Consider the following 18,639-nt stretch of genomic DNA (forward strand, 5'->3'; position numbering starts at 1 on the left):
CTCAGGCCAGCTGCACAGCAACGCTGCGGGTGACACGGGTGGGCAGCGAAGCCTGGGGCTCTGCTCTGCCCCTGGAGCGAGAGGCACACCCTCTGCAAGGGGCAGCAGCCACGTGGACAACACCTGCTCCGCCTACTGCATCAGCACAGAGCAAGTGTGGGCACCTGGCTAGGCTGAACAGACACGGCACATTTACATTCAGCAAGAACAGCAATCAAGATGAAGCCTGTGTGTTTATAGGGGCTGAAGGCTGGCTTTAGGCCAGGGAAGAAAAGCCTTGGTAGCTGCTGGCTTGCTACCTCTCCAGCACTACTGCTGCACTTTTATTTCCCATAAAAGATCTCAAGAGACTTGACCTAGGTCAGTCTGTGTGAAATGGATCAAGAATGGATCTTCCTGGTTCAGAAAGCAACTCCTCTGGCCTACTTGTAGCTATCCCAGCTGAAAGAAATTGAGTTTATCTAATGTATTCTACCTACACAAGCTTTAAGGTCTTACACTTTTCAAAGGCAGTTCTGGCTGACACCACCTTCAAGATCTGGGAGCATAAAGATAGGGTTAAAATACCTTGCAGGGGTTTAGACAAATCTTTTAACCACATTCTTCTAGTCCCTTTTACCAACATAACTAGGCAGGTGTTGTTGGCTACAGGAAATGGAAAGGGCTAAACTGAAAGAGCCACTGCTCCACATCCTATCCATGTGCATCCCCAAGTGACAAAGTCGGAGCAGATCGTATATGAGCTCCTGTAACATCTGCGGATGAAACTGAAACTAGCTGGCTATCAGCTCTGAGCACTAGAAACAAACAGGCAAAACAGAGCTGAACATAGGCACTACTAAACAGTTTAAAAAGGCTTTTAGGAATCTTAACAAAAAATGCCTGTGGCATGGTCTAGAAAAGCTCGTTTGTCACAGGCAGTTCCCTCGAGACCAAAGTCATGCAGTGCTCCCACACTCACGTGAAAGACTCAAGTCTTAAACAATTCAGTTATGATCAGATAAAACACAAAAGAGGGAACAAAAATAGCTTCCCCATCTCTCCTTTCATCCAGAAGCAGGTGAATCACTGACTTAAAAGACATCTAGTGGCAGATAAAAAACTATAGAAAATGACTAATCTAAAGGATGTTATTCTGGAAACTTCCAGACTTCCCATTCCATGGAGTCTTAGAAAGGAGTGGAGTTCCAGTCTTTCATTAAACCATGAATGTTAGACAGAGACTAAATGATAAACCAAGTTATGGAAAAGCTTCCCAGACAACTGTAAGTCAAAAGGACTTGTGAAGCCTTAGGCAGTACTCCTGCTCTCCTCTATCACCTTAACCTCCCTTCCTGTTGGCAAGAGAAGGCAGCAACCACACTGTGAAACCTGAAAGCCTGTACGACCTAAAATTCCAAGTCAGGCTTAAACAGCACTGAAGCATTAAACAGCACACAGAGAGCTGTGTACTTTACATATATATAAATATATATATATATATAAAGATTTTTCTTCTTTTCATAGATAAAAGACACAAGATATTAATTCTTCCAACCTCAATGTTTTTGGTTTCACTTACTCTGAACAAGTAAAAACCATCATCCCAGGAACTTACAGCAAAGACACCACAGGTTCCTGGGACCAAGAGAATCCTGTTCAGCAAGAAAAAAGAAAAGCATCTGGAAAAGCCCACTGTAAGCTGGGCAGTGGAGAGTCAGCAGTAAATGTGAGGAAGACTCCAAGTCCCATTTGCTTGGAAGGTAAGGAATAAGCAACACTAGCCTGAAAGAACCCAGATTCCACTCGCATGTAAATGCATAAGCAATACCAATCAACCTCACAGACTTTTTTTAGTAAGACCTTTCAATAAACACACATACACACATACATATACAGCCTTCTCTCGCAGAGACAGTTAAGTAGTTCCACAATCAGGACAGGGCTGGCCAGTCAGCACCACCTGGCCAGTGGATCACAAGGTGCTGAAGATGCTTCTGTGTGCGTGCTCATGGTTACTGCATTGCTTCTGAAGGGAAGGCCAATAAGTCTTGGAGACAAGCTCAGTGCAAACACACACACAGCTGCAGTATTCTGTAACAGCTGTGTCGCAGGGTAAGGGAGATGAGAGGGAGCAGCAGAGAAAAGGACAAACATAAACCCTCTGCCAAAAGTGTCTGCAAACAGTGTCCATCCATGGTAAGTCCAGTCAGATTTTGATAGAGAAGGAAGTTCCACATGAGCAACCCTTCTCTGCCTGGGGGTTGCTCACCACCTGGAAGGAGCTTCGGATCAGCTCTTGGCTGAAATCCACCATGGATCCTTTCACAAAGGCCAGGCTGTCCACATCCACAACCACACGGGCACCACCTTGTTCAAACACCCTGCAAAAAAAAGCAGCATATTTAACCACTAACTGTGCCAAAGACCTTACAGAAAAGCACAACCTCAGCATGCTCCTTATCTCACAGGCTTCTTCCCTTCAATTCAAGACACTATCATCTCACACATACCCTTCCTGTCACTTTTGCCAAGAACAGTAACACCTGACCACCAAAATGTCCCTTTGTCCTTGCCTGTCATCGGGATTGATAACTGTGTCCAAGGAAAACTTGTACTGGAAGCCAGAGCAGCCACCTCCTTCAACCTGCAGCCTGAGAAACTCTGATCCTTCTGCAATCTCCAGCAGCCTCTGCAAATAAATAAAAGGAAGAGGACTAAAAGCCCTGCTGAACAAACTAGTGAACACACAAACGCCTCCTCTGCGTGACGGCAGGGCAGGCAGGGTGGAAACCCTCCCAGAGACACCAGGCCGCTCCGAGTCCCCACCTTCACGCAGCTCTCGCTGAGGAAGATCTGTCCTTCGCTGGGGCCGCTCTCCGTCGGGCCCGGCTCGGAGAAGGACGACGCCCAGCGCAGCAGGGAGCCAGCGGGGCGGGCAGGGCCGCCCGGGGGCCTCGGCAGCGCTCGGCCTGGGCACGGCGGAGCGGAGCAGCGGCTGCCTCGGGAAGAAGGGAGAGGGGGCGCCTCAGAGGGGTCCGCGCCGCCGGAGCGGGCGGCGGGCCCGACCCCTGCAGCCACCAACCCCTGCGGCGCAGCGGGGACGTTCTGTGCCCCCGAGGGAGGGTGCGAGGGGTCGAGTGTCCAAGGGAACGGTACCTCGTCCGGCCGCCCAGCGCCAACATCCACCACCGCCGCAGCGCCGCCGGCGCCGCCATGCCGGCCCAGCCCCGCCCCGCCGCCATGGCGGAAATGCGGCCGTGGCGGGCGGGAGCGGCCGCGCCCACGGCGGGGCGGCACCGGGGCGGTCGTGGCGGTGCCCGTGCCCGTGCCCCTTCGCGGGCAGTCCTCGGCGTCAGCTTCGGTGAACGCGTTACAGGTGCTCAAAGGCACGAAGCTGCTATTCGCCTTTGGGGGTGTTTGCAGCCATGAAGCAGTGAAGAGTAATGAAATAAGCACCGAGAGCAGTCTGTCCGCGCATGCTTGTCACGGCATTAGCCGTAGGGTTATCCTGAGTAGAACCCAGAGAAGGATCAAGGTGCCGCCGCAGGGCAGTTGGGTAGGCTGAAGAGCAAACACGGGGGTTTTAGGGTTTCTCCCTGATTCCGGCTTTTCTGCTTTGCTCTCCTTTATCAGCTGGACGCCAGTCGTCCCCAGTTGGAGCGCTTGCCCGGCGCTCTCACCCCCACACCGTCCCTCGCCTCCCACCGCAGCGAGGGCGGGCGGAGGCCCTGGCCCCGGAGGGCCCCCCCGACTCCGGGCAGGCCCCTGCAGCCACCCGGGGCTCACTGCCCTGCCACGGTGTTTTCAGCTCCTCCTGCTCGTTTGCCGTGTGACAGTGGCCTAGCCGGTCGATCACGGAGCGCTTGTGGTTAAAAGAGTGTTTTATCTCTGTTCCTCTTGCGCTTCTGGGGGAGGAATCCTGTTCCTCAGCCCTAGCCAGGCCTGTGGAGAGTCATACAGTGACTGTGTGAAAGACTGGTGGAAAAAAACCTGTCATCCCAGCAGGAGGGGGTGATTTACCGTCAGAGGACTTCAGGACCTTGTCACAGTTGGCTTTCTCACCATCCTGCTCCAAGCAAAGTGATTCTTCTGTAACCACGGGGTTTTGCTTTTTGTTCCACCCTGAGCATGTAAATAAAGACTGGTTTGAGCTGTTTAATTTTGCCTACTCTTGGGTTAGCTCTGATGATGCTAGGGTAAAGCCAGGAAAGTATCACAGGCAAAGGTCCCAGCAGGACTGGTACTAATGCAGGCACCTGCAATAGTTGATGAATCCTCATCAGGAATATTGGAACACTGAATGTTTAAAAACATGTTAGGGTGTTTCTCGATTATTATCAATGTGGCATCCCAAAAGCTGACAACTTTGGAGGAGGGAATGAAAACCTCCTTGGAGAAAAGACGCAGAGGGATCATGCCTGATTTCTTTCTATATTGCATTAGCTTTCTTTCTCACTCCTGTCGGGTGTATTAGATTGACCTTGCTGCATTTCTCCATGTTGTGGCTGTATTCACTGTGAACACCTTGTGGAGAATGGATGTAGCCCCAAAAAACCGACACTTTGGAGTTGCCTTCATTTTTACTGTGTTAAATTGACAGAAATGTGGCGTGCAGCTTCAAGGGTCTTTGGGACATTGCTGAAATGATTACTGCAGACTGAAAGAATGAGGAAACGGGCAACTATCATCACTCACAGTTAATATAATTAATAATCTGCTGTGCTGAGAGACTCATGGTCTGGGGACAACTTTTTGGTGTGACAAGGGGAGGTGGGGGTAACTAAGGAGAACAGCTATTCCCTTGCATCTCATCACTGGCCATTTTTCCTTCAATCAGCTATGTGGTACAGGGATGGTTAGTCACTTTTTTTTTTTCATGGAGTTACAGTCTAGTTTTTCTTCCTTCTTGGATTCTTATAATTTTTTGGTCATATTGTTTCTGATAGGTAGACATAATCTGTTTTTAAGTTTGTGTTTTGATTTTCTGTTCTTATTCTGGTTTGTGGTGTCCTGGTTTGGGGAGTTCCTTTAGCTCTCTTTAAGTGCACTGTATTGAAAAGATTTATCTGAAAGTTGAATTTTCTAGCTATTTTGCTCATTTCTCCTCTGCAATATGATGCTAAAATCATCTTTTATCTATTCTGAAGGGAAACGAAATTTTTTTCCGTGCTTCAGAAACTGGTGATAATAAAACCTCAGGCGTGGTGTTGAATACAAGAGTGGATGTGATGAATTTAAATGTGAGTTCTGACGATCTGTAGCAAAAGGAACATGTTCTGGCTGAAAGAACAGTTAAATTGATTAGTGTCTGTATGTGGATTTTCTTGAGAACCTGCCTGCTGTATTCACTGCTACTGTAGTGCCTGCAAGCACATTTGTTTACAGAGCTGCAAGTGCTGTGTTGGAGGGATTTGGATTAATCAGGTGTAGATGGCTGATGAAGTGGAACTTCAGGCTTTATCCTCGTGTAATAAAGTTGAGTTGGTTGAACTACAAAAATTAACAAGTCCAGTTTCAGTCTTGCTGGAGAGAATTTGTCTGCTAGCTTTCTTAGCCTTTTCCACTGGTGTTTCTGCAGTGCAGCATAAGCTCCCTGTGATGTTGGTAATCTGAAAGGACCTCCATCTGCAAAATAATGAGATCTGCCTGAAGTTGATTTGAATCTTTCTTAAGCAATTTTTGGCTCCAAGGGAACCTGGAGGCTTATGCCTGTTATCAGATGTCACAGGGGGCATGTGCCTAAAAGCAAGGTCTGTTTGGCCCAAGGTGCTTATGCTGCCCTGGGGAATTTAAGCTTTAGTGATGTTATTGCAAAACTGACACCATAGTAATGTATGATATCAGCTAAAAACCTTGGGCAGAAGGTTTCTGCTTCTTTCCTCTGTAAAGGCCTTGGCTGTAGATTTACAGATATACACTTATTTGGCTTTTTACTACTCCATTTTGGGGTGCAGGGAGGGAAACATTTTCTGTGAAAATGTTAAGTTGGATCCTAGATGCAATGATTTTTAGTTCAAAGCCTTTGAAATATGTGTTGACTTGTATGTACATAGTCACTGCCATTGTGTAAAAGCATCTGTGAAGCAAAGATACCTGGTGAGTTGTTTCACAGGGAGGCATCCTGATTTAATGGACTGTGGAATTTGCTCCCAAGCAAATTCCAAGCACTGCTTATCCTGTGAATGTGTGATGGCACTTTATGGTGTTGCTCTGACTTGACAGCAGTTCTGTTACCAGCAGTCAGATAGGCAACTTTCTTTACCATCTGTAAGACTTGAAGGATGTGAATAAGGGAAGCCTTTTGAAGGGCATGCTTTCCATGTGCAAGGAAAAGCCTTTATCTGGGTCAGTTATAAAGTGTGCTAGGTAGTGTTAAATACATGGCTTAGTCTCAGCAGGGGTTTTTTGAGGGTGGTTTTTTGGTTTTTGGGGGTTTTTATTTGTTTGTTTGTTTGGTTTGTTTTGTTTTTTTTTTTTTTTTTTTTTTTAATAGAGCTTTGGTAAGTATCCTGCTATGCATGTGTCTTGAAACGGAATGCTTAGTTGAAGTCTAAAAAAACACCCATTAAAAAGCCCCACAGCCCTTTCTGATGTGACACCCTTTGCAGAGGGCCTGAGCAAAGCGTAGGGTGCCACCTCTGAGTCACTGGGCTGTGCAGCTGCAGCTGAGCAGCAGACACCTCACCGGGACAGAGGTCTGAATGGGGACGCTGTGTCAGCTCTGCCACGTTCCTACCAAATCAGCACTCACGTGCCTCTCTACTGTGCTCTAACATGATCCCAGAAAGGCTAAAATTTGCTACCATGTGAAATTGGTGAAAAGTTGTAAACAGTTTGGGTCAAATGCTTTCTGAAGCGTCATCTGGTTTGCCTCGGCATCCCCAGCACAAAGCAGGGAGTGTCTAGCAATTCACCAGTTTGAGAACCAGAACTGGCGTGTGTGTGCTCTGTGAAAGGCGGCAGACACGCCAGGTACTCAGCAGATGTAACTCTTGGCACTCGTGTTGCGCAAACAGCTTTCAACATGCAGAACAGGAGGCATGGGATATGTACGAACAAGGCCACGGACGAGTCTACCACAGCAACTTTGCGGGCGTTATGTTTTATCCCCTTTCAGCGGGGGCAGCAAAAGAGCTTGCCGGTCCATGGCACTGTATCTGAGCCTGTCCTCCGGCTGCTGCCTTTGACACTGACGGTCCCAGGACAGCCCGGGAGTGGGCATGGCCAGTGGCAGCGCTTTTGGAGATGGTGTCAGTCCGTCTGTCCAAGGGCTGTAGTTCCAGCACCACCACCACTCCCGGGCTGTCCTGTCGTCCCCTGTCACGACGGGGGCCGTAGTGAGGAGCTCCCACCGCCCTTTTCGCGGCTGCAGCCTTGCCCTCGGCCACGGGGGCGGGCGGTTCCTCCCCCCGGCTCTCCCGGGCATCGCTCGGTGGCTCCGGCCCGGCCCCGGGGCGGGGCCCGCCCAAGCTGACCGGCGGGCGGGGCCGCCGCGCTCATGTGACACCGCGGAGCCGCCGCTGCCGCTGCCGCGCCCGCCGCTGCCGCCATGGTGCCCTCCCCGCTCGCCCTGCTCCTGGCGCTGGGCGCCGCCGCCACCGCCCTGGCCGAGCCCCTCCGCTTCGTTGACTGCGGTGAGTGGCTCCGGCCCGCGGGGCAGCGGGAGGAGAGCAGCAGGCGGAGACGGCCCGGTAATCCCGGCTCTTCCTTGCAGGTTCCATAGACGGCAGCATCCAGGAGGTGAACGTGAGCCCCTGCCCCACTCAGCCTTGCCTGCTCCACAAGGGGACATCTTACAGCATCAACGTCACCTTCGCCAGCAGTAAGGAGCACATCCCCAGCGGGAGTGGGCAGGGGCAGGGGATCCCCTCTGTGTCCCTCTGCTGGGACGGGAGAAGGGCGGCTGGAGAAGGATCTGGGTGGAGGGAGAGTGTCCCTTAGTTGTGTTCTTGCAGCCTCTGGGGTGTGTGAAGGGCACGTGTGGTATATGTGTGTTCTCCATGTTTTGCAGAGATCGAGAGCCAGGGCAGTAAAGCAAGGGTGTATGGGGAGATGCTGCACGTGGACATACCCTTCCCTATTCCTGAGCCTGATGGATGCAAGTCTGGGATCCAGTGCCCCATTCAGAAGGGCCATTCCTACAGCTACCTGAATAAACTGCCTGTGAAGAGCGAGTACCCCAGTGTAAGTATGCAGGCAGCTGGTCAGCTTCTCAGCTACCACCTATACTGGAGTAGTCTCACCACCTGCCTTTAAGGGAAGACACCTGTTCTGTTCTGGTGAGACAGAGTAGACTCCATACACAGCCTGGTGTTCTTTTTGCTGTATGACCCTAGTTTCAAGTTCCCACTTTGGGACAGGCCCAGCTAAGGAAGCAGCCCAGCTCCAGCTGAGAAGTGGCTTCAGCTGCTCCAGTATCTTCCTGCTCTGTGCTTCCTGCACCATGCTTCCCACCAGAGCCTGCTGCCTGCAGCTGAATGTTCCCAGACTGGGTGCGCTTGACTCTGGCGTGCAGTTCAGCTAGGGATGCTGCAGGGTGCTTCTACTCTACTTTTGCAGGGAGTGGGAATTCAAGTGTGTGGAGGTCTCCTGTGTCATGTAACTGGGTGCATTCCAACCACAGATGGTGCTCCAGGAATCAGTGCATGAGCATGGCCCATCTACTGCACGCAAGGGCAAGGCTCCAGCTCTGTCCTTTTTGTGCAGAGCCCCCAGGACCTCTTTGCTCCACACAAGTGAAAACTTTTCTCCTGATGCCCTTGCCTTAAGATTTCCTGAATGTTCTTATTTCCCTCTAATTCTTTCTCTTTCAGATTAAACTGATTGTGAAGTGGGAGCTGGTAGATGACCAGGACCAGATGTTGTTCTGCTGGAAGATACCAGTGCAGATTACCAGCTGAGGAGCTCTGCCATTAGTAGGGTTTGGGGAGGGGAAAACTGGAAACAACACAGGCCAAATTCTTTTATATAATAAACATTTCTTACTGCTTCCTTCAGAGCTCTGCAGCCTCTGAGCAGCCAGCACTGTGTTCCTTGCAAGATCAGCCGCTGGCAGAGTGCTCTTACTGTGTTTAGGTGACCCCCCTGGGGTGTTTTTCTAGCAGCTCAAAGGGCAGCAGTGTCTGCTGCAGGAGTGACTGAGCATCATCCTCCAGCCGCTCTGCGGAGGCGCTTTATCTGTTAGACATGGAGCTGTCTGTCCTCACAAAGGAATTTCTCAGTGATGAACCTGGCTATTGTCTGAGCTACCTGATAACCCTTCAGTGCCTCTTCTAGAATGCCAGCTGCATCCACCCTCCTGTGTTTCTCCTGCTCTGTTGTGATTGGGATGCCCCCAGGACCTGCATTTGCTATCCATGCAGTGAAGCAGAGGGGAGGAGTCTTTCTCTGAGCTGACAGCCTGCTATGTCCTGGGTTTCTGCTCAAGACAGCAGGACTCCAGCTGGGAAAACTTCCGTTTTGTGGATGCGAAGCCAAATGGCATTCAATGTCTCTGCAGGGATGATTCTTTCTCTAACCAATGTTTTGCACTACTACTAACTTGGAGCTGCTGTGAGCTCCTGAATCTCTTTTTATAACTTTCCTTTTAATAAAGGCTAGACAAAATCTGCTTGTGTTGTATTCTGTGAGTGAAGAGGATCAGGAGGAAAAGCAGAGTGTCTGGGCATCTTCTAGTTGGGATTCAGCTGGTCTTCTTAGCTGAAGGCATGAATAAAGGTGGTATGCTGGCCTAAGTGTGGGTAACCTGGAAGCAGCCAAGCATCTCTGTTGCTGGTATCCAGCTGGCAGGGTCTGGCTGTGCTCCTGCTTTGCTAGTCCTATGCAGGCTTGAAATTGTGCAAAGGCTCCCTGAAGAGGTGGTGGCATAGAACATAGCCTTGCTTGCTGCAGCATAGGTAAAGGTCTTCATACTAAGGGCTCCAGGGCTGGAAAAACAACTGCCAGACAGCCCTTACCAACTGCAGTAAGCTATACTTTCTCACGTGGGAGCTGCTGCTCCCTTGTGTGAGAACAAGGCAGGGTGTGAACAGCTACAACTTCCGTGCTGTCTGCAGGGACTGGAGCTGGCTCCTGCCACTGGTGCTGGGCTGGATATTTGGCCTGGCAAAGCTCCCTACTCCAGTTTGGGAGCAGGAGGAGGCCATGTGCCCACTGAGAGGGCCAAGAATTGGCTTACAAGTGGGATGGCTGTGCCCTTGGCAGAGGCAAGACAAGCATAGTTCTGACAAGCCCCAGTGTCTTGAGCCACAGGGGCCCAAAATAAATGTTTTATTTAACAACATGAGAGAAGTTTCCAGCAGACTCAGTTTAAAAAAATAACCACCAACAACTTTACAGAAAGGAAGCTGGACCTGCTTCCCCTCCCCCTGCCCAGCTAGCATGGGGCACAAAGTACAGGGCTAAAGGCCACAGGGAGAGCTGCACCTGGGGCCCCTCAGGCCTCTTTCCCATGCCCCAAGGTTAGGCAGCAGCTCTAGAAAGCTGGGGTTGAACCCCCATCTTAGCTCTGGCCTGGACGCTTCACAAGGAGTGGGGCCAGCACCCACAGTGTGGGTAAGGCTTGTCACTAGGTCAGTGCAGCAGTGGCAGGGAGGTGAACCCCCTTTCTTGCAGGGTGAGGGGGACAGGCAGGGGCTGTGTGGCAAGGGAAGGTGTCCTGTGAGCCTCCATGACACAGGGCAATGTGACAGGTGCTGAGGGCTGGGGTGGGCTCTGCTGCAGGAAGAGCAGGGGCTGGCAGGGCCAAGAGGGGTGCAGAGGCTGGGAGCTCAGCCCTGACCTATAGAGAGAGGTGGTGGGGAAGCTGTGCACTTCGAAGGCGAAGGAACAAAGAGCCTCGAAGCACCCACAGCTGTGGGAGGCCTTTCTGTGTGCTCCCAGGTCCCAGAGCCATGTGCAGGGGAGCAGCCTCACCCCTGCTCTTCTAGAGCTACGCAGCTGCTGGGTTCTGGGCTGTCTGGGGCACGCAGTGGTGTGACCGGGCCAGGGCCACGTAGCCCGGCAGGCACTGGCAGCGGTAGGAGCCCTCTGTGTTCTCGCAGGTGCCACCTCGACACAGGGGCTCAGGGTTGCCCACTTCCTCACACTCGTTGATATCTGCAAGGAGAAGGATTGGGCTGAGCTGGTGGCACAGTGAGTAGTCCCAGCCCACAGCCATCTCCTTGTGCCCCTGCTGTCCCCACTAGCCCTCCCACACACGTTCTGTCTGCCCTGTCTCCCAACCAGTACCTTCAGGATGTCCACAGTGACCCCAGCAGCCTCCCATGCCCTCAGCATATCTGCAGAGCATCTGTAGTATCCAAGGGTGGCATCCCCAGTGTCCTTCAGCACAGTACTGAACCCTGCCCCATGTACACCAGACAAGAGTCCCTCCAAGCTCTGCAGCTGGTGACACCCCCGAGTAGCAGCTTTTGGCTAACAAGTTATAATAGCCTAAGATCTGGGGAAAAGGCCACTTCTAGCCTTGGAAAATGTTCTTTTCTGATCCAACAAGGTCAACCAGGCAAATGATGGTGGCCCTGAGAAGCCAGTTATCACCTCCAGGACCAAAACACAGAGGGATTTTGTGCTGCACAAACAACAGCTTATTTCATTAACCTGAAAAACTGTGCCAAAGGGCTCAGTTGGTCAGCTTGTCAGGCTGGAGTGTGCACGTGAGCCCTACAGCAGCTGCCCTCCTGTGACAGGTCTGCTCTGCTACTTGTACTCACCTAAACACTCTGCCTGAGATACACCCACTTGTGGTGAGGCCATGAGCAGGACAGAGCACCCATGTACAACCCCAGAACCATTGTTTACACCCACAGGTGCAAACAGAGCCCAAATCCTCACCTACCAAGGCAGGCCCAACCCCTCTGACCACAAACTCCAGACTCAATCCCCACTGATCAGCAGGGAGTGGGGAGCAGCTGATGGGTTCAGCTGGCCACCCAAGGGAGAAAGAAGGCCCCAGCAGTAGCCAATGGACCCTGGGAGGACCAAAGTGCTCTGCCACCCCAGGGACCTTGTTTTATCTCTAGCATAGGTGGAGGGGGCCATCTGACAAAGAAAGAGAAGTGCAACCCAAGGGAGAGATGCTGGAAGCAAAATTTTAAGGGAGGTAAGAGAAAGCACAGCAGTCACAGGAGGAAGATGGAGAGGGGAAACATGAGAAGAGAGAGCTTGAAGAACAAGGTAGACTTCACACACAGCCAAACCAATTGCTGAACTGACACTATGGACTCACACTAAACCTCAGGATCAGACATTGCCATGAACAGGATGGCTTGCTGGAAAGCCCAAGGAGAAGTCAGGCACACCAAGGGAGGGAGATGTGCTTTGCAGCCTCAGAAGCAAGGGAAAGTAAAAGCTGAAAGAGCAGACAGGCTGCAGTCTGGCCACCAAATCAAGAGGAGAAATGAAACAAGGACACTTTAGCCTAGAGAGACCCAAAAGCCAGAAGCAACAGTGTAGTGTTGCTAGCAGTTTGCACCAAGTCCTGCAGTTTGCCCACATGGGCAGGGGTGGGGACACACAGCCCACTTTCAGGGCATGGCTAAGCTGCTGCCATAGGGAAGTGAGAGGGGAAGTGCTGCAGCAGCTGCAGGAATATTCTAAAGGCCTGAAGTCAGCAAGGTAAAAACATGGTGATGACTAAGAATCAAGCAAAAGAACTGAAAGGAAAAAAACAGGTTGCAGTGTAAAATGAGGGCTAGTTAGTTCAGGATAGAAAAGGCAACAAGCAAAGGCTCCATAAATATGTTGGCAGGAAACAATGGGGAATGTCAGTCTATTTCTTATCAACAGAGAAAACAACAGCCAGTTGAGCTGGCTGGAGCAGCTAACATGGGTTTTGTTCCAGCCATCATAAAAACATTAGTGGTGATCAGGCAGGGCACAGACCATGTTTGAAGTGTTTAAACAAGGGTGCAGGAGCACAGGGGGAGAAAGGTCACACTGATGGAGAGGTTCAACAGCCAGAAATAAAGCAGTTACATCCATAAAGTTTTGTGGCAACACAAATTCATATGTTAATGCTGCCTGTAGCCCCTTAAAAGTTGACAGTTCTTTCTGAGGTGGGAGCATAAAGGAGGCCTCAGAAAAGCAACAAAAGATAAATCTCATAACCATCTTCAAAAACAGAGAAGGGAAAATCCAGAATTATAGTCTGCTCACCCCTAAGCAGTTCAGGTTTGTGAATGATTAGGTCATAACCCTCTAAAGAATAACAAGATCATTAAATAGCTGGTGCAGATCAGTTAAGGCCTGATTACGTTAAGCCAATCTGGTTCTCTTCCCTGACCTGATAACTGGCCTGTCAGATAAGAGAGAAGTGGTGGATATGATGTGCCTTGGCCATGGTGAGGATTTCAACACACTCTCACATGACACACTCAAACAGATTGAGAAAATACCCTCTAGATTAAACTGTGGCAATTGCACAATGGACCACACAGCTGCACTTCAAAGACAATTAGAAATACCTGGCTGTTACAACAAAAACCCTTTAAAGCACAGGCTGCAGTGGTCTGTCCTTAGCCCTACTCTAAGCAAATATTGTCATTAAGGTAGACAAAGGAAAAATCCCCATGCTTATAAAATATATGTGTGTGACACCAGGCTGCAAGCACTTTGCAGGGTTCAGACTTACTCTGATATAGTAGCAGTCCAAATTCAACCAGACAAAATTCATTGAAGGCAAATGCAAAACATTATGGCCAGTGAAAGGAAAACAGTGCACAAATGCAGAAGAGGGAGTAACATCTCAGGCTGCCATTTTGCACAGCTGCCTTTGGGGTGGTATAGACCATGGGTTCTGTATGAAGAAGCTGCACCATTGTTTTGTACAGTAAGGATGCCCTGAGTTGGAGTCAGTGCTGTGCCTAAGGAAAGAGTGTCTTCATCTGCTCTGATGAGTGCCTGAGGTCTCAGCTGGCTTGGAGACATATAATGAAAAGGATGGAGACATGGCATAGGGATTTAGAGGAAATGCAGAGAGAAAATTTAGAAAGCATGTCTCATAGGGCAAGGTGGAAAGTGAGGAATTTCACCAGGGCAGTGGCAAATGTAGAGGACATTAATCAAAGTAACAATGGCTTATGATGTACAAGAGTGGTATGAGAAGACAAGAGACATCAGCCGCTCTCGGTGATGCCCCAAGCCGCTCTTACCTAGCTGCCAGCAGAAAGTGGCCGGCGGAACTTCCACGAGGGCCCTCCCAGCCGTATGGGAAGGAATCGGAAGAGCGGGAGCGCTCCTGCTGCCGTCCTGGCCGGCACCGGCAGGGAGCAGCCGCGGCCAGGGGACGCGGGGCTTCACTCACCCACGCAGGCCATGCGGGTCATGTCCAGCTGGAAGCCGTCGAAGCAGTCGCAGGTGTATCCCTCCGGGACGCGCACGCAGCGCCCATTCTCGCAGCCGTTGAGGATCCCGCACTCCTCCGCCTGCAGCCCCTCGAAACCCTCGTAGAGACCTGGAGGGCCGAAGGCGGAGTCAGAGCAGGGTGAGCCTCAGCCCAGTCACACAGGGAATATCGGGCATGCTGCAAGACAGTGACTGACCGGGACTGACTCAGGACTGACTCAGAACAGCCAGGAACAGAGCTTGCTCCAGCCCTGGCGCAGCCCGGCCAGGGTGGGAACCAGGAGGCAGTCAGTCCCCATGGACAGTCTGGGTGGGGAGGCAGTGCTGTGTCTCCAGTACTTACCAGTTTGGCCGGGCAGGTAGCGGGGTGGAGACCGCACTGGGCCATGGTGGAGAGGGCTGCCACGAAACTCACTGCTGGGTACCCTCCGAGGGAAACTGGCCTCGGGGCTTCCGTACTCAGACTCCAGGTAGTTGTAGTAGGGGCTGGGAAGGCCATAGTGGGGGTCTTCCAAGCCCGGTCCGTACTCATACCTAGGTCTTTCTCGGAGCTCACCCCCTCGCTCACTGTCTTCACTGGCCCCATTACACAGGAAAGCAAAATCAGCTGCAGGTAGTGAGGAAAAGGAAGGGTCAGTGCAGCCTGGCTCAAGGTCCACTATATGGCCAGAGGGTGTGCATCCACACTGGGTCAGCTGAGCCAGACCTACCTTCAGTGCCCTCCAAAGCTGCAGCTCTGTAGTTTGTTGATTGTCAAGAAGACTAGCTCCCATCTGGGGCCAGCAGGTTCTTGAGCAGCAACAACCCCAATTCCCAGGGTGCTCCCATCCCCAGCTACCACTGCCTCCTAACGTGTGCAGAAGCAGTGGGATGCACAGGGCAACTCTCCCCTCAAATACATTGGACTTGCTGCAAACCAGTTTCAGGCACATTCTACCCACTGGTGCAGCTCAGCCCTATTGAAGTGTGTGTGGGGTTACCTACTCCTTGGGCTGGCTCCAACAGTGCAGACATCTTATGCATGACATGACAAGTGGCAGCCCAGCCCATTCCCACCTCTGCTGGGAGATGGTTGCCCATGCCACCCAACTTACCAGAGGACCTGTGGGGACAAAGTGCACAGTTCTGGCCCCAGGCTTCGCCGAGCCGGCAGCAGCACTCAGTGTACGTGGTCTGCTGGCCATGCAGCAGGTCTTGGCAGATGTAGTCGGCAACGGTCTGCCAGCAGACGTCCAGGTGGATTTCATACTCCTCCACGGTATCTGTGAGTGACACAAGCAAAGGATGCCATGGAAATCATCCATAAGAGTGCCTGTCAATCTTGTCCCAAGATATATGACCATGTGCACCAGGATCTGCCCCCTCCTTGCCCTGGCTGCACCCTGTACTGGTGCTGACACACCTCAGCCAGGCACCAAGTCCCCACCCACTGCTCCTCTTGGAGGACCCAGCCATGGGGCAGGATGTGTGGGGCAAAGGTGTGCTGCAGTGGGGGATCAGGCTCACCTGCCCTGCTGGAGAAATTCACACACCGGTTGCCAGTGGCATCCAGCACAAGAGGGAGGCTGCAGAAACAGTGGTAGGAGCCTTCTGTGTTCAGACACTCGCCATTGATGCAGTACACTTCATTCTGACACTCATCCTGATCTGCCCACACACAAGGACAGGGCAATGTTTCAGGCTGGCAGACATGAGCAATATGACCCTTTCCCTGCCCAAATGGGGACCTCATGGCCCTCAGGCCCTCCTCTCTTGTTCCCCAGGAGGGTCCCAGGAAGCCTGTTACCTAGACCTGGCCCAGCAGGGACAAGTCTGAGTGTAGCAGCACAGCCGTCCCCCTTTGTGCAGTGGGGTGCCCACTGCTCTTTGAGGCCATCTTACCAACACACTCAAGCCTGCTGGAGTCATAGAAGTATCCTGTACGGCAGAAGCACTTGTAGCCGGGCACCGTGTTCAAACACTGTCCATTGCGGCAGAACTCAGAGCCAAATATCTCACACTCATCCATGTCTGAAAGAGGGATGGAGGGAGGGCAAGTGTCTCAGGAAGCAGAGCCTTGGAAGCAAGGTGTGCTGGGTGCTATACCTGCAGAAAGCTGTCACAGCACCTTGCCTGGATCACTGACAGGTCCCTGAGTGAGCCCCCCACCTCTCCCACAGGCCCCATGCTTGGGAGCAGAGGGAGAAGCACCCCCAGGCAGAGCAGGAGGAGGGATGGTGTGAGCAGGACACTCACAAATTCATGTGTATCTTAAGCACACAACCCCCATGGAGGCAAAGTGCCAAAGACTGAGCGAGCTGGCCACTGGCAGATCTAATCAGTAACTGGAAGAGCTGTGTCTTAATGGTCCCCATCCCTGGTTCATAATGGGAGACTTGCACCAAGAAAGAATGACTGCCAGCAACCAGGCAGGACTGGAGGCAGGGGCACTTCCAGCCCAACAATACTGGCAGTCTGGGATTTCTCTGGAATGGGGAAAGCAGCAGCAGGATTAGCACCCCCCATGATAGGCCTGGGGAGATAGTTTTGTCACTGCATTTTCATGCAGGGTTTTACATACTGCTCTCCCTCTTTCCCTTGGAAGAAATGAAAGAAAATGGTTCTAGTACCTGTGAAAGAAACTTTTCCTGAGAGCAGATCTTCCTGGGGAATATAGCCCTTCCCAAGAGGGCAGATCTCTTGGTACTCCACTGACCACGATACAGATGCCAAGAGGAGATGGAAAGAAAAGAAGCAGCTCGTTGATGCAATCAAGGTGGAACTGGCAGGCAGAGCACTGGCCCTGCCTGGTGTGGTGGGGTCACAGACCTACCTGTGCCTGGGATGGGGCAGGGGTAAGTCTCACAATTGTCACCCCAGGCTGCCCCCACCGTACAGCAGCACTCCTCCTTGGTGATGTTCTTGGCCAGGACGCTGTCACACAGGCGCATGTCACTGATGTGGTAGTAGCACTGCTTGCGCTCTGCGCTGTCAGAGACGTGGGCTGCACGTGTGTCGGAGCTCTCTAGAAAACAGCAGAGCAGGGACGGGATGGGGTCCTTGGTGCCCCAACGCAGCATCCCACACCTAGGAGGTCCCAGAGCACACCCCTCACCAGCAGTGTGGCCTTCCCAAGTCCTCACTTTCAGGCTCCCGAGCTCTCCCCAGACTAACACTTGGCCATTATCTGTGCAGGCTTGTACAGCCCTGTCAGCCCCTCATCTTTATCTCACCCCAGCCAGGGCTATCACGCTCCTGCTCTAGCTGCCACCCATGCTGTGTCACAGTTGCCTACTCACCCACGGCAGCTCGGGGCTTGCACTGCCCTGCCTCTGTGTCGTACTCCTCGTGGTCACTGGGGCAGAGGCACAGGAAGGATCCCTCCACATTCTCACAAAGCGCAGTTCCGCACACGGCCACCATCAGCTCACACTCATTCACATCTGCAAAGCAAAGAGCAGCAGTGGGCAGGAGGAGCCCTGCCTCTGCATGGGCAGCCTGTGCATGGTCTGCAGCATGAAGCTACCCTGCAGTAGGGAGATGAAAGCTGCTAGGGACGAGCTGAGAACTACATTCACACTGTGGCTTGACACAAGTCTGGCAGGAGCCTCATGCCCTGCTCTTAGTGGATCCAGAGCCTGAACTCCAGCTTGCTGAAATCCAGTGGGTTGCTGGATCACAGAATGGTCTAGGTTTGGAGGACTCCAGTCCAATCCCCTACTCAGTTACAAGACCCCACCAGGCTGCTCAGAGCTTTTTCTTCTTGGGTCTTTAAAATCTCCAAGCATGGCAACTGAACAAACATCACAGGCAACAGTTCCACTACCTGAAAGTTTTCCAATGAAAACTTTCTTCCTTGTAATACACCCTGCCTGATCTCTACAGGGACCAATTAAAGTACCTTTGTAGCACCTTCACTGTCTCCATCCCCCAAGGACCTCCTTTCCACCTGGACAGAATAGGGCTCCATGTTCATGGTTAAACACTCACTTTTTCAGAGCCTGGTCCTTTGCAATCCCAAAGATCTGCTGTGATAAGGGAAGGGGTTTTGACTCCATGAGCTTCCCTGTCCATGTGTGTGATTCTCAATGCGTGAGAGCAGTCCCTGTCTGTGGCCTGGGAGCCATTACCCAGCAGGGATGGCTCTCCTTTGCTGACTGCAGACTCACCAATGCAGTAGTGCCCGGAAGGTGAGCTCTCATAGCCACGGTCACAGAGGCAGCGGAAGGAGCCATCCGAGTTCTCGCAGAAGCCATGGCTCCCGCACAGCGTCTCATTGGCACATTCATCAATGTCTGCAGCAAAGCCAAAAACAAGAACTGTCCTAGTCGCCAC

General features: G+C 51.9%; 3 protein-coding genes across 6 annotated transcripts in view; 1 reads left to right on the forward strand and 2 right to left on the reverse strand.

The window, feature by feature from the left end:
* Positions 1-1,813: 1,813 nt before the first annotated feature.
* On the reverse strand, positions 1,814-3,250 carry ISCA2 (iron-sulfur cluster assembly 2). Its single transcript, XM_059475298.1, has 4 exons — positions 3,139-3,250; positions 2,809-2,977; positions 2,556-2,671; positions 1,814-2,363 (listed from the first exon to the last, which is right to left on the reverse strand). The coding sequence occupies exons 1-4, from the start codon at positions 3,222-3,224 to the stop codon at positions 2,189-2,191; spliced, it is 546 nt and encodes a 181-aa protein (XP_059331281.1). The 5' UTR covers positions 3,225-3,250; the 3' UTR covers positions 1,814-2,188.
* A 4,197-nt stretch (positions 3,251-7,447) lies between these two features.
* NPC2 (NPC intracellular cholesterol transporter 2) lies at positions 7,448-9,588 on the forward strand. Its single transcript, XM_059473887.1, has 4 exons — positions 7,448-7,616; positions 7,697-7,804; positions 7,994-8,166; positions 8,796-9,588. The coding sequence occupies exons 1-4, from the start codon at positions 7,532-7,534 to the stop codon at positions 8,880-8,882; spliced, it is 453 nt and encodes a 150-aa protein (XP_059329870.1). The 5' UTR covers positions 7,448-7,531; the 3' UTR covers positions 8,883-9,588.
* A 630-nt stretch (positions 9,589-10,218) lies between these two features.
* Positions 10,219-18,639, reverse strand: part of LTBP2 (latent transforming growth factor beta binding protein 2) — a 70,885-nt gene continuing 62,464 nt past the window's right edge. For all 4 annotated transcript variants that reach the window (XM_059473886.1, XM_059473884.1, XM_059473885.1 and 1 more), the window contains 10 exons: positions 18,474-18,599; positions 17,604-17,747; positions 17,138-17,329; positions 16,935-17,015; positions 16,207-16,335; positions 15,832-15,972; positions 15,420-15,587; positions 14,669-14,932; positions 14,285-14,434; positions 10,219-11,079 (listed from right to left, as the gene is read on the reverse strand). In XM_059473886.1, coding sequence (XP_059329869.1) covers positions 10,913-11,079; positions 14,285-14,434; positions 14,669-14,932; positions 15,420-15,587; positions 15,832-15,972; positions 16,207-16,335; positions 16,935-17,015; positions 17,138-17,329; positions 17,604-17,747; positions 18,474-18,599 — 1,562 coding nt within the window. In that variant the 3' untranslated portion in view covers positions 10,219-10,912. The remainder of the gene's footprint in view (positions 11,080-14,284; positions 14,435-14,668; positions 14,933-15,419; positions 15,588-15,831; positions 15,973-16,206; positions 16,336-16,934; positions 17,016-17,137; positions 17,330-17,603; positions 17,748-18,473; positions 18,600-18,639) is intronic.

This window comes from Ammospiza nelsoni, chromosome 6 (assembly GCF_027579445.1).
Source record: "Ammospiza nelsoni isolate bAmmNel1 chromosome 6, bAmmNel1.pri, whole genome shotgun sequence".
Taxonomy (NCBI): Eukaryota; Metazoa; Chordata; class Aves; order Passeriformes; family Passerellidae; genus Ammospiza; species Ammospiza nelsoni.